We start from the raw sequence: 13,357 nt of genomic DNA, 5'->3' as shown, positions 1-13,357 counted from the left end.
TAGATGGATGATTTGAGTCAACTAAACCTCCATAATTACTTTTACTAAAATAATTTGTCTAAAAATTGTTCATAATTTAATATTTGTATTTACAAATTATTTTATATTTATCATATATTCTTACAATTTGTTGTGCCCTTTTTTTTTTTTTTTTTTGGTAAACCATAACCTCCCTCCTTATTGCTGGCACCCTTCACCCCAAGGCACACAGAAATAGCAACACGAGATAAAAACCAGGAAGCAGATCTTATCCACCGAAAACTCTGCTTCATCCTCTTATCATCATCAGCAAAGTGGATAGCCGGAAAGCCGTTGCGGCTACGAAAAAGGTGGCACCGCCGCCGTCCGACCGCATTGTACGCCTCTCTTTCTGTGACTGTCGATCCTATCCTACTCCACTTTGCCTCTATAAATTCTCCACCACGCTCACTCCAGGTAACTCAGATCAAGTCCACTTTCTTCCACATTCAGCTTTAGTTATGAGGTCTTTTTCCCTCCTCCTACTCTTCTTTATTCTAGCAGCGGTCGGGTGTTCCGCCGCCGGGGATGCGGGCACCGCCAAGACGGCGTCGAGGGTCCGGTTCGACACGGGCGGGCTGAGCCGGGAGGCGTTCCCCGCCGGGTTCGTCTTCGGGACGGCGGCGTCGGCGTACCAGGTGGAGGGCATGGCACTTAAGGACGGGCGTGGCCCCAGCATCTGGGACGTCTTCGTCAAGATCCCAGGTGAAGTAAATAAATCCCAACCGTCCATATCTTTTACAATCTCCATTTTTTTTTGGCTCACCAAAATAGAAGCTGTATATATTGATCAGCTCCTATGTTGACTCACTGAGTTAACTCTCTGTCCTCCAATTTATTTAACTGAAACAGGAGAGATTGCAAATAATGCCACTGCGGACGTTTCAGTAGACGAGTACCATCGATACAAGGTAAGTAATACATGTAAGAGAGAGGTAAAAAGGAGAATTGTTGGAATAATAATAAAACTAACTCGGGAACTCGGTCTAGTAAGGGAGCAGTACCGGGTTATCTCTTTGTCTAATCATTTTCACTGGGTTGACTCGGTGAGGTGGGAAAAGTTTTGAATCTTTTTACCAGTCTACATTTTTTCTGTAACATTTGCATTACACAATGGAGTGATGATGCAGGAGGATGTGGACATCATGAAGAAGATGAATTTTGATGCATATCGCTTCTCGATCTCGTGGTCCAGGATATTCCCAAGTAATCAAGATTTTGATGATACTGATTGATCTTAATAAATGGGTTCTAATGTTTAGAAAATTTATTCCATCATTTTTGTTTTACTTTGCTATTATTGTAGATGGAGCGGGGAAGGTAAATTGGGAAGGTGTGTCATATTACAACAGATTGATAAACTACATGCTAAAGAAAGGTATGCTGCATGTCGCCTCCAGAAGCCATCTCTGCTTCTCAAGTCCATGGATTGATCATAATTACTAATCTTATGTTTCTATGATTCATTAGGTGTTACACCCTATGCAAATCTCTACCACTACGATCTCCCAGAAGCACTTGAGAAGCAGTACAATGGTTTGTTAAGCCCAAAAGTTGTGTAAGTTTATAATTTTTAAGCTCTGCTTCTCCACTCAATAATGCTTTTGTCGTATGGATGCCTGTTCTTTTTGTTCTGTGGACTTTCATGGTCAAGTTTTACTCATCATGCAGAATAGCACCCTTACTCTTTTAGTTATGGAGTCATTACCTGGTATTTAATATTCCAGGCACTTCTTAGATTTGTCACAAGCATTTGCTTTTATAACATTAATTTCCAAACTAAAATCAGTACTTCATTTTTCTTAAAAAGAAAAAAAAGAACTTAATTGGCATGAGAACAAGGTACGCATCCGAAGTTCATCAGAGAGAGAGAGCAAATTTATGGGCTAATGTAGTTTATTTTCCTAATAATCTTTTCTTTAGTATAAAGTTTGTTGTAAAGAGGAACAAAATTATGGTAATTTTGTCATGCTAGATAAATAGTTTGGGTTTTCAGGGTGAGCTCGGCTTAGCCAAGGGTTTGGCAAAAACTTAGCACTGCATGTAATTTAGCTTGGCCTGATTGTTGAAATTAGGCCTCAAACATGGCTCAGCCCGTGGCCATTTCTGGTTTATAATTTTTCATTGAAGTGAATACGTAATTATCACAACTTTAAAGCCTTCTTTTTAAAGACCACGCAACTTTAGAGCATTCGATGATCTTTAAAGGCCAAGAATCTCTCAGTTCTTTTTCAGACAACATCCAAACTAGGAAACAAAGAAAAGTTAAACTTTGTCATCTTGCACCAAAGTCACCGAAATGTTAGATAATATATATATATATATATATGTATATATATATATATATATCAATTCATCCAGATCTTGATCGCGGTTTCATAACATGCAGGGAGGCATATGCAGACTATGCTGATTTTTGTTTCAAGACATTTGGTGATAGAGTGAAGAATTGGTTCACTTTCAATGAGCCAAGGGTGGTGGCAGCTCTTGGATATGATGATGGCACATTTGCCCCAGGAAGATGCACAAACTGTTCGGCCGGTGGGAATTCTGCTACTGAGCCTTATATTGTTGCCCATAATCTCATCTTATCTCATGCTGCTGCTGTTAAGAGGTACCGTGAGAAGTATCAGGTAAGCACTTCCAATTCCCATGATTGGGCTATCCTGAAAACAAAAGTAATGTGCATAGCTATTAATCATAACAACTAATTTGAACGATCATGTTCTACCGATGCATGACCTCACTTAAATAGAAAGCGAAACAAATGTAGTTGTCGATGGTAGATGCAAAGCCTATGAAATCCAAATCATTAGTTTCAGAAGACTTGTAAGGCAATTTGGTAGTGGAGAGACAAAAAATACTGGTGTTCCAAGACAATAATATCAGAGAGGCTAAACGGAAAGTTAGGATTGGATTCTCTTAAACTCTTTTTGTTATTAAGCTGTGTGACGCAGCGATTAATGATTGCTAATATAATCATGCATGGCAGGCTAAACAGAAAGGCAGGATTGGAATTCTCCTGGATTTTGTTTGGTATGAAGCTCTGACCAGTTCAACAGCTGACCAAGCAGCAGCTCAAAGAGCGAGAGATTTCCATGTGGGATGGTAATTATCAAAACATTGTATAGGAATGAGACACATCTATTACGCTAGCAAAAATTTGTTCTCATCTCCCCTACTTTGCAGGTTTCTCCACCCTATTATATATGGTGAGTATCCAAAGACAATTCAGGAGATTGTTAAAGAGAGGCTTCCAAAATTCACGGAGGAAGAGGTTAAGATGGTGAAAGGCTCTATAGATTATGTGGGCATCAACCAATACACTACTTACTACATGTATGATCCACATCAGCCTGAGCCACAAAAACCCACTAGCTACGCAAATGATTGGCATGTTGGATATGCTTGTAAGTCCTTGACATTTTTTTTGGGATGCTAAAACCATGGCTTAACATTGTATGACTCCTAATTAACTCTTGTGATTTCTCCTGAATTTTGCAGATGAACGCGATGGTGTGCCAATTGGACCACGGGTAATACTTTCGTATCTTCGATGTTAATTCTTGATCGATGATATTACAATAGTCTTGAAGGCAAAAGGTTACCTAACCTTGTATTCAAAAAATTGCAACTTTAATGTTTTTGACTCATTTTATTTGCTTAAACAAGATAAACTGGTTGTGCTGAATGAGAAAGAACTGCAACAAAACTTGCAGGCACATTCTAATTGGCTTTACATTGTACCATGGGGGATGTACAAAGCAGTGAGCTATGTCAAGGAGCACTATTGCAACCCAACCGTGATCCTATCTGAAAATGGTATCAAATACCCAACTATTTCTTTTCTTTTCTTTTTTCTCCCCCTTACCCCCATAATTTGGGCTAAGTCCCTCACTCGGTGATGATCATGATGTCAGGAATGGATGATCCTGGCAACATCACTCTACCAAAAGGGTTGCATGACACGACGAGAATCAATTACTACAAGAGCTATATAACCGAGCTCAAGAAGGCGATTGATGATGGGGCAAATGTTATTGGTTACTTTGCTTGGTCTTTGCTTGATAACTTCGAATGGAAATCAGGTTACACATCAAGATTCGGGATAGTCTATGTTGATTTTACAAACCTAAAGCGGTACCCTAAGATGTCAGCTTATTGGTTCAGAGACATGCTTAAGAGGAAGAACTAAGTAGTGGCTCGAGTCATGTTTTTTTCTACCTGCCGTTTTGTTGTTGTCATTAGGTTAGCTGAAGCAACTACCTTAACAGAGTTTGAACGTCTCATTTGTACTTGCTATGATAATAAATGAGGTCGTCAATGTTATTATATCTTGCATTTTTCCTTGGACTAGTGATTTCCTGTAACGCAAGTTTTGCTGGACTTTCTTGCATTGGAAGCATGTTAACAGTTAAAACTCTAGGATGCTCAAGAAATTAAGATCAGAAGGGACCAAGAAAATAATAATAACATCATGTCAGCTATTGCAGTATATGATCTCATGAAACCAAAATTTGGATTAAATGATAAATTTAAAGATAAATGTCATCACGTTTTCTCTTTTGAGTGTTTGTAAGGTTCTAAGCTACATAAAATTTCGTATGGAGATCGGTCAATTCTAATGTTTCACCATGAATCTAAAAGTTCTAATCACTAGTGTCTTGCATGTGCAATGAACATGAGCCCGTGAATCAGAAATCATGAAATATGGAAAAGATAGAAGAAAGAAAAAGATGATGAGATGTTCGATCATTGGCTAGCAACTGTTGGATAATAGCCAAACTGGCTGATTTATTCATGAGGAAGCTAAAAAGGAAGCAAAATGATGATTTCTCCGAGAGTCAATATTTGGACTATTGGCTTCGACACCATGTAACTTAATTCACATGTTGCATTTTTTCCTAATTCAAGAATCCAAATTTAGGCAAATATTTATTGCATAACAATAATAAACGAGTTTGTCAGCCTTTCAGAACGTTTCTCTCATCAATGGTCAATTATCTTTTGGGCCTAGTGAGGGTTTCCCTCTTCATCTTCTTTCAAGCAAGCAACAAAAAGTGTGCAGAACCACACCCTAGTGGTGCCAACATCAATGTTCGAACTTTGTCTCTCCTCAAATGGAGAGGGATGATAAAGAGCTAAGGGTTCTTGGTCCCATGCAATTTTGGTTTGTAAGCATGCCAAATATGTCAAGCAATTTATCAAGACCCTGTACAAAAATTGAAATTATGTTTGTTGGGGAATACCCACCGACCGACTGACAGCCGGACCGACCGACCGACTGACGATCGGAGGGGCCGACCGACCGACTGACGGTCGGACCGACCGACCGACTGACGGCCGGAGGGACCGACCGACCGACCGATAGCCAGAGGGACCGACCGACCGACTGACGGTCGGAGGGACCGATCGACCGACCGACAGCCGGAGCGACCGACCGACGGGCGCCATCACCGGCCAACTAACGGCCCACAACCGACTGAGGATGTGTCGGTCGGGCATACTTTTTCCGACCGACCGAACCTAGAAGTCTGATGGCCGACTCACGTAAGACTCACCGACCAACAGAGGGGCCCGAATCTCCACCCGACGTCACTCAGCTGGCCGCCGACCTAGGGTCGGTCGACTCCTCCGATCGTCGTACAGCCGCCAGAGCTTGTCAGTCCTGACAGCAACATGCGGCACGGCCACCTAGGAGCATTGTCCCGCCTAGGGCATTGTCAACCCTAGTGATTTGACAGCCTCACGGCGACATGACACTTTTACGGTGACTCTGACAGTCTACAATGAGTTGACAATTCCTCAATTATCCGCGCCATTAATGACGGCGTCATACCGTGCTCCACTATATAAATCGGGGAAGGCAACAGTGCAAGGGATCTGGCCACTTCTCGACTTTGAATCCACAGACTCGCTCCTCTCTCTCTCTCTCTCTTTCGATTGAGCTCTCTGTCTTCATTTCACTGTTGCCCAGTCACCTCTCTGACTTGACCGTCGGAGGGTCCCCACCGGAGCCGCCTCCGGTCAGTGTGGACTTTTCTTTTTTACAGGCGCACGTTCCCCGGCGATCGGTCGACGAGGCGATTGGCCGCAACAGATTGGCGCGCCAGGTAGGGGAGAAAAACGATGACAAAGACAAGAGCCCAACGATCGAGGATCACCGAGTCGGCGAGGCACTCTTCCCGTCGGGAAGAGGCCTCCCCGCCACCATCGGCGGCGGAGCCCAGCTCTCCACACCCCGCGGTGACCACGGAGGCGCAGATCGCGGCCATCGTATGGCAGATGACGGTACTAACGGACGCGGTCAAAGGCCTCCAGCAACAACCGGCGGCCCGTCCGATGCCCTCCGGGAGCAGCCGCCGACGACCGCGCCGATCCCCGTCTCCTCCGTGCGAGCGCCCTCAACAGCGCTCCCACGGAGAGGAGGGGGGACGGCCATGGCGCGATGACCGACGGTCCCAGCAGCCCTCTCCTTCTCTGCTGGAACGGGCGAGGAAGGAGAAGCGGCCACGAACGCCGTCTGCCTCTCCCTCGGAATCTTCCGGGGACTCCACTCCTGGGGTCTCCCAGCACCGACGGACAGACGACTACGAGCGCCGGTTCGATGAAATCGACCGCCGGCTCGTGCAGTTGCAGGTGGACGGCCAGAAGTCTTCGAATGACGTCGACTTCCAGACCGCCCAACCTCTCTCCCGACTAGTTCTCGATGAACCGATTCCCAGTCGGTTCAAGATGCCACACCTGGAGCCATACGACGGCTCCACCGACCCGATCGACCACCTTGAGAGCTACAAAGCTCTCATGACGATCCAGGGGGCAACCGACGCTCTTTTTTGCATCGGCTTCCCCGCCACGCTCCGCAAGGCTGCCAGGGCCTGGTACTCCGGTCTTCGATCGGGAAGTATCCACTCCTTCGGGCAGCTCGAGCACTCGTTCGTGGCCCACTTCAGCACCAGTCGGAAGCCGCCGCGAATGTCGGACAGCCTTTTCTCCCTCAAACAGGGGGAGAATGAGACGCTCCGACACTTCGTGGCACGATTCAACACGGCCACGCTTGAGGTCCGGGACCTCAACGAAGACATGGCAATCTCAGCCATGAAGCGGGGGCTAAGGGCGTCCCGATTCACCTACTCTCTGGATAAGACCCTCCTCCGGACGTACGTCGAGCTACTGGAGCGCGCATACAAGTACATGCGCACGGACGAAGGAGCATCCGACCGACGCTTGGCCGAGCCCAGAGGCCCGAAGGAGAAGCGAAGGAAGGGTCGAGAACCCGCCGAACCCAGCGGGCCCCCGACCGATAGTCGGGTCTCGCCACCCCGACGAATCCAAAAGTCACCCCGACAACAGACTCCAAGGCCAGCACGCCCCAGGTATGACTCCTACACTCCTCTCTCCGCTCCTCGTGCGCAGATTCTAATGGAGATCGAGGGGGAGGAATACCTGCGACGGCCTCCGCCTCTGAAGGCAAAAGGCCTCGACCGTCGGAAGTACTGTCGATTTCACCGAGGCCACGGCCACAACACCGAGCAGTGCATCCAGCTCAAGGATGAGATTGAAGCCCTCATTCGCCGGAGGTATCTCGGTAAATTTTGGAAGGACCCGCCGACTCAACCAGTTGCCGATCGACGACCCAAGCCGACTGAAGAAGCGGCGACTAATCAGCCGACGGCCGCAGTCATCAACATGATCTCCAAGCGACCGGGCCCGGGGACATCCGCGAGGGGGGAGCCGACGAAAAAGCCGTGCCCGGACGACGTAATCACTTTTACGGAGGAAGACGTTCGGGGCATCCAAACTCCCCACGACGATGCTGTTGTTGTTTCGGCAACAATAGCGAATTATGATGTAAAAAAAATTTTTGTTGATAATGGAAGTTCGACAAATGTTTTGTTTTACTCGACCTTCTCCCGGATGCAACTGTCAACCGACCGACTGAAGAGGGTCTCTATGCCCTTGATCGGCTTTGCCGGAGACGCTGTCACGACGGAAGGAGAAATTACCCTGTCTGTAACGGCCAGCACCGAACCACGACAAAGCACGGTCCACTTAACTTTCGCGGTCGTCCAAGTGCCTTCGGCCTGCAATGCCATACTTGGACGATCCGAACTAAACGCCCTCAAGGCAATCGTCTCGACGTACCATCTCCTCGTTCGGTTCCCGACCAAAAATGGGGTCGGGGAAATGCGCGGGGATCAACAGCTCGCCCGACGATGCTTCCAGATCTTCGCTCAAAACGACGAGTCGAAGGGCTTCCTGACGATCGACAAGCTGGACCAGCGGGAGGAGGAAGAACGAGGTTCGCCGGCGGAGCAGCTCGTGGCGATCCCGATAGCGGAAAATCCTGACCGGAAGGTTTGGGTCGGGTCTCAACTGCCCGACCCCGAACGACGACGATTGGCGGAGCTGCTGACGGCCAACGCCGACATATTTGCTTGGTCGACAGCGGACATGTCGGGCATCCCCCCAGAAACAATAACCCACCGACTCAACATCGACCCGACGATGAGGCCGGTGAGGCAGAAGAAAAGGTCCTTCACTCCAGAGAGGCAGAGGGCCATCGACGAAGAAGTGGACAAGCTACTCGAAGCGGGCTTCATCCGAGAATCCACGTATCCCGATTGGCTCGCCAATGTTGTCATGGTCAAAAAAGCCAACAGGAAGTGGAGGATTTGCATCGACTATACCGACCTGAACCGAGCCTGCCCAAAAGATAGCTTTCCACTTTCAAAGATCGACCAGCTGGTGGACGCGACGTCCGGATTTTGACTGCTCAGCTTCATGGACGCCTTCGCCGGATACAACCAGATCCGGATGGCGCCTGAGGATGAGGAGCATACTGCCTTCGTGACTCCCAAGGGCCTCTACTGTTATCGGGTGATGCCCTTCGGACTGAAGAACGTCGGCGCCACCTACCAGCGACTCGTCAATAAGGTCTTTAAAGATCAGATCGGGCGCAACATGGAGGTGTACGTGGACGACATGCTGGTAAAAAGTGCGCAGATCCCGGATCATGTTCAGGATCTCGAGGAGACCTTCTGCACCCTACGACGACACCGAATGAAGCTCAACCCGACCAAGTACGCTTTTGGGGTGACCTCAGGGAAGTTCCTCGGGTTCCTCGTTTCTCAGAGAGGGATTGAGGCCAACCCTGAGAAGATAAAGGCAATCCTCGACATGCGTCATCCGAACACCAAGAAGGAGGTCCAACAGCTGAACGGAAAAATCGTCGCTCTTAGCCGATTCATTTCTCGATCAGCTGAAAGGTGCCTCCCATTTTTCAAAACTTTGCACCAGGCAAATGGTTTTTCTTGGTCGGATGAGTGCCAACGGGCCTTCGAAGACCTAAAGAAGTACTTGGCTTCCCCGCCGTTGCTCGTAAAGCCACAGGTCGGGGAGACCTTGTATCTCTACTTGGCCACATCTTCTGAGGCAATCAGTTCGGTGCTCGTCCGAGAAAATGAGAACCGAACCCATCAGCCTATCTACTACATCAGCAAGGTGCTCCACGGCGCCGAAGCCAGATATTCGAAGACGGAAAAGATGATTTTCGCCCTGACCGTCTCCGCGCAACGACTCCGTCCATACTTCCAGGCTCATGCCATAGTGATCCTCACCAACCAGCCCCTGAGGGCGATATTGCGCCGACCGGATACATCTGGACGACTGGCAAAGTGGGCGATGAAGCTCAGCGAGTTCGACATTCAGTACCGACCACGGTCTGCCTTGAAGGCTCAGGTCTTGGCCGACTTCATCACCGAGTGCCCGACAACCGACCAAGGGTCGGGAGCTGAAGACCCGGGATGAGACGCGGATCCCGAGCCAGATCCGGTCTCCACCTGGGTACTACACATCGACGGAGCTTCAAACGCTCAAGGGAGCGGGGTCGGGCTCCTGCTCGCGAATTCGGATGGGGTGGTCACCGAGTACGCCCTCCGATTCGACTTCAAGGCCTCCAACAACCAAGCCGAATACGAAGCACTCCTCGCTGGCTTGAGGATGGCGAGGGAACTGGGCGTCGACAGCCTCCGGGCATTCTCCGACTCTCAGCTGATCGTGGGACAGGTCAAGGGCAAATTCGAGGCACGAGATCCGACCATGGTCAAATACCTTCAGAAAGTGAAGGACCTCATGGCACGCCTCAGGTATTTTAAAATTTTTCACATCCCTAGGTCGGAGAACGCCCGTGCCGACACACTCTCCAGACTGGCGACTTCGGCCTTCGACTCTTTGGGTCGGATGTTCGTGGAGACCCTCGAGCAGCCGAGCATCGATCAGGTCGAAGAAGTACAGCAGCTGACGGTCGAACCAAGTTGGATGGACCCGATCGTTCGGTATCTGACCGACGGGATCGGTCCCGAGGATCCCGCGGAGGCCAAGCGGCTCCGGTGGTCGGCCTCCCAATATGTAATCTTGGATGGCCGACTCTACAAGAGGTCGTTCTTCCTCCCCTTACTTAGGTGCTTGGGACCGACCGACGCCGACTACGCTCTCCGAGAGGTGCACGAGGGAATTTACGAAAATCACTTGGGGGGCAAGTCTCTGGCCTACAAAGTCCTGCGACAAGGTTACTACTGGCCTACCATGAGGAAGGACGCAGCCGAGTTGGTCCGGAGGTACGAACCTTGTCAAAAGTACGCCAACATTCAATACCAACCGGCCAGCCAAATTGCTCCTATTGTCGCTCCATGGCCCTTCGCCCAGTGGGGGGTCGACATTCTCGGTCCTTTTCCTCCAGCGTCGGGTCAGAGAAAGTTCATAGTTGTCGCCATCGACTACTTCACCAAATGGATGGAGGCCGAACCATTGGCGCAGATCACCGAGCGGAAGATGGAGGACTTTATCCAAAAGTCCATCATCTTCAGGTTCGGGTTGCCGCATACTATCATCACCGACAACGGGCGGTAATTCGACAACCAAGACTTCAGAGACTTCTGCGCCAGGTTCCACATCACACACCGACTGACTTCAGTCGGGCACCCCCAGTCCAACGGCGAAGTTGAGGTGACCAATCGGACCTTGCTCCACGGACTCAAGACCCGACTAAACGAAGCCAAAGGCCTCTGGGTCGACGAGCTAGGCTCCGTTCTGTGGGCTTACCGAATGACCCCCCGCGTTCTGAACGGAGAGTCGCCTTTCAGCTTGGCCTACGGGACGGAGGCAATGATCCCGCTCGAGATTGGACTGCCGTCTTCAAGAGTCGAGCGGTATCAAGAGCCGGACAACTCCGAGTGTCGGAGGGCCGACCTAGACCTCCTCCCCGAACTACGAGACGAGGCTCAAATTTGCATGGCTTCGTACCGACAGAAGGTCGCTCGGTATTACAACGCCAAGGTCAGACCAAAGCTTTTCAGGCCTGGTGACTTAGTCCTGAGGAAGGCAGAGGTCTCGAAGCCCCTGGACCAAAAGAAGTTGGCTCCAAATTGGGAAGGGCCCTACAAGGTAGCAGACACCTATGGTCCGAGAGCCTACCGACTGGAGACCCTTGAAGGGAAACCCATTCCCCGAACTTGGAATGCCGATAACTTGAAGTTGTATTACCAATGAACTTTGTAATTGTCCAATCGGAATACAAGTTCGGTTTGAAATCTCGGAGTTTTAACTCTTCGACTAACGATCGGCACTCACCAAGGTCAAGCCCCGACATGCCGACTTGGGCTTGGTATCCGCCTGAAACCGACGATCCTATCGTCGGTGACACATCAATGCATCTGTATTAACGGGAGTTACACTCCTTCAACCTTCGACGACACATCAGACCCTTACAAGGACCGATGCATCTGTACTAACGGGAGTTGACACTCCTTCTACGTTCGAACTTTCGGGCCAGACCATCGGCCGACATACCAATCGGGCCCCGACCAAAGAAAGGCGAAATGCCTACGCGACCGACGTCGCGACTCCCGACCGAGCTACGGTCGGTCGAAGGATATTCGGCTTACCACCGTCTATCGCACAATGTGACCTCAGTCGCATTCATGATTTACCGACCGGGCTACGGTCGGTCGGGAGATATTCGGCCTTCCACCGTATATCGCGAGGCACAGTAAGTATACTCGACGCAAGGGTATCGGGGTCCGACTTATCGGTGCTCCCTCGACTGAATGCGCCGAACGACATTCGACTGAACGCGTCAGTGGAGACCCGACTACCGAATCTTTACCACGTTCGGTCGGCTCCCGACTCAGCAGACGCGCCCGACTAACGACCTTGACTATCAAAGGCCGATCCAAAGTCGGGACTTACTCTACCTTCGTGGTGGCACGAGTTGCCGAACGTCCTAACCGACTTATGTGAGTTAGCGACTTACATGGGTTAGCGACTCACGAAGACATTCAACAATATACATGAAAGAAACAGACAAAGAAAAAAATAAGGGAAGTTTTCATTCAAAGTCAAAAGGAAGTTTACAAAGTTGGGTCGAAGCCCGATTACAAGTATTCCAAAAAAAGAAAAGACAAAAGAAGCTAAGGTCGGCAAGGCCCGATTATCCTTCTGAGTTGATCTCCTCGACCGACGGAAGATCGGGGATGACCGGTGTGTCGACCACGATCGGTGCTGGGTCGATGGCCGAAGCAGGACCATCGATCGGCGGGGGACTGGCAGTCGGCGCCACTTGCTCCGGGACAGCTTCCTCCGCTACGGCGACGCCTCCCGATGGCTGGTCGGCCATCTCCTCGGTGGCTTGCTCCTCGGCCCCCGGTGGGACGATACTGCTGAGGTCCAGCTCCGGGTACAAGGCCTGGACCGCATCCCGACCGTCCTCGTACCCCACCCGGTACGACGCGAAGCCCGACTCGAGCATCGCCTCCCGGTACTGGTCGAAGGCCCGGAAGTCCTCCACCGCCCGACTGGCCGACTCCTTTGCCGACCTTGCTTCCTCCTCCGCCCGGCCGAGCGAGTCCTTTGCCGACTCTGCTTCTGCCTTCGCTATGTCGGCGTCGGCCTGGGTGATCGATAGGTCCTCCTCGATTTTGGCGAGCCTCTCCAGGCTGACCCGAAGCTGCTCACGCTCGCCTTGGAGTTCGGCGGCAACGCCATCCCACTCGCGCCGCAGACGATGCATCATCCGGCCCTTGCGTTTGGATTCCTTTTGGCCGACCTTAGTTCGGCCCCGAGCCGGGAGACTTCGTCTACCAACTTGGCCTCCCGATCGGCCGACTGCTTCAAGTGGTCGACCAGCATTGCTTGTCGGCTTCGACCGCCGCCGACCTCTCCTTCCAAGCCGCCCGGACGTTCCCGAACCTCCGGTATCTGGCTTCAAGCTCCGACATGGTGTAGATCAGCTGCCGACACAAGTATTTCGTCAGAAAATAATGACGAGAAACTAAGGAAA

The 13,357-nt window shown here is 50.2% G+C and overlaps 1 protein-coding gene across 1 annotated transcript; it reads left to right on the top strand.

Annotated features, from left to right (window-relative positions):
- Nucleotides 1–452: 452 nt before the first annotated feature.
- Nucleotides 453–4,213, top strand: LOC105045835 (beta-glucosidase 1-like). The gene is made up of 11 exons (XM_010924260.3): nucleotides 453–723; nucleotides 871–929; nucleotides 1,149–1,224; nucleotides 1,325–1,396; nucleotides 1,489–1,576; nucleotides 2,408–2,651; nucleotides 3,011–3,126; nucleotides 3,208–3,428; nucleotides 3,523–3,554; nucleotides 3,738–3,840; nucleotides 3,939–4,213. Exons 1-11 carry the CDS (start codon nucleotides 480–482, stop codon nucleotides 4,211–4,213), a joined length of 1,530 nt encoding a protein of 509 aa, XP_010922562.1. The 5' UTR covers nucleotides 453–479.
- The last annotated feature ends 9,144 nt before the right edge of the window (nucleotides 4,214–13,357 follow it).

Source organism: Elaeis guineensis, chromosome 2 (genome assembly GCF_000442705.2).
Source record: "Elaeis guineensis isolate ETL-2024a chromosome 2, EG11, whole genome shotgun sequence".
Classification (NCBI taxonomy): Eukaryota; Viridiplantae; Streptophyta; class Magnoliopsida; order Arecales; family Arecaceae; genus Elaeis; species Elaeis guineensis.
Note: the sequence above shows the minus strand (reverse complement) of the source record. Positions and strands in the feature narration are given on the sequence as shown.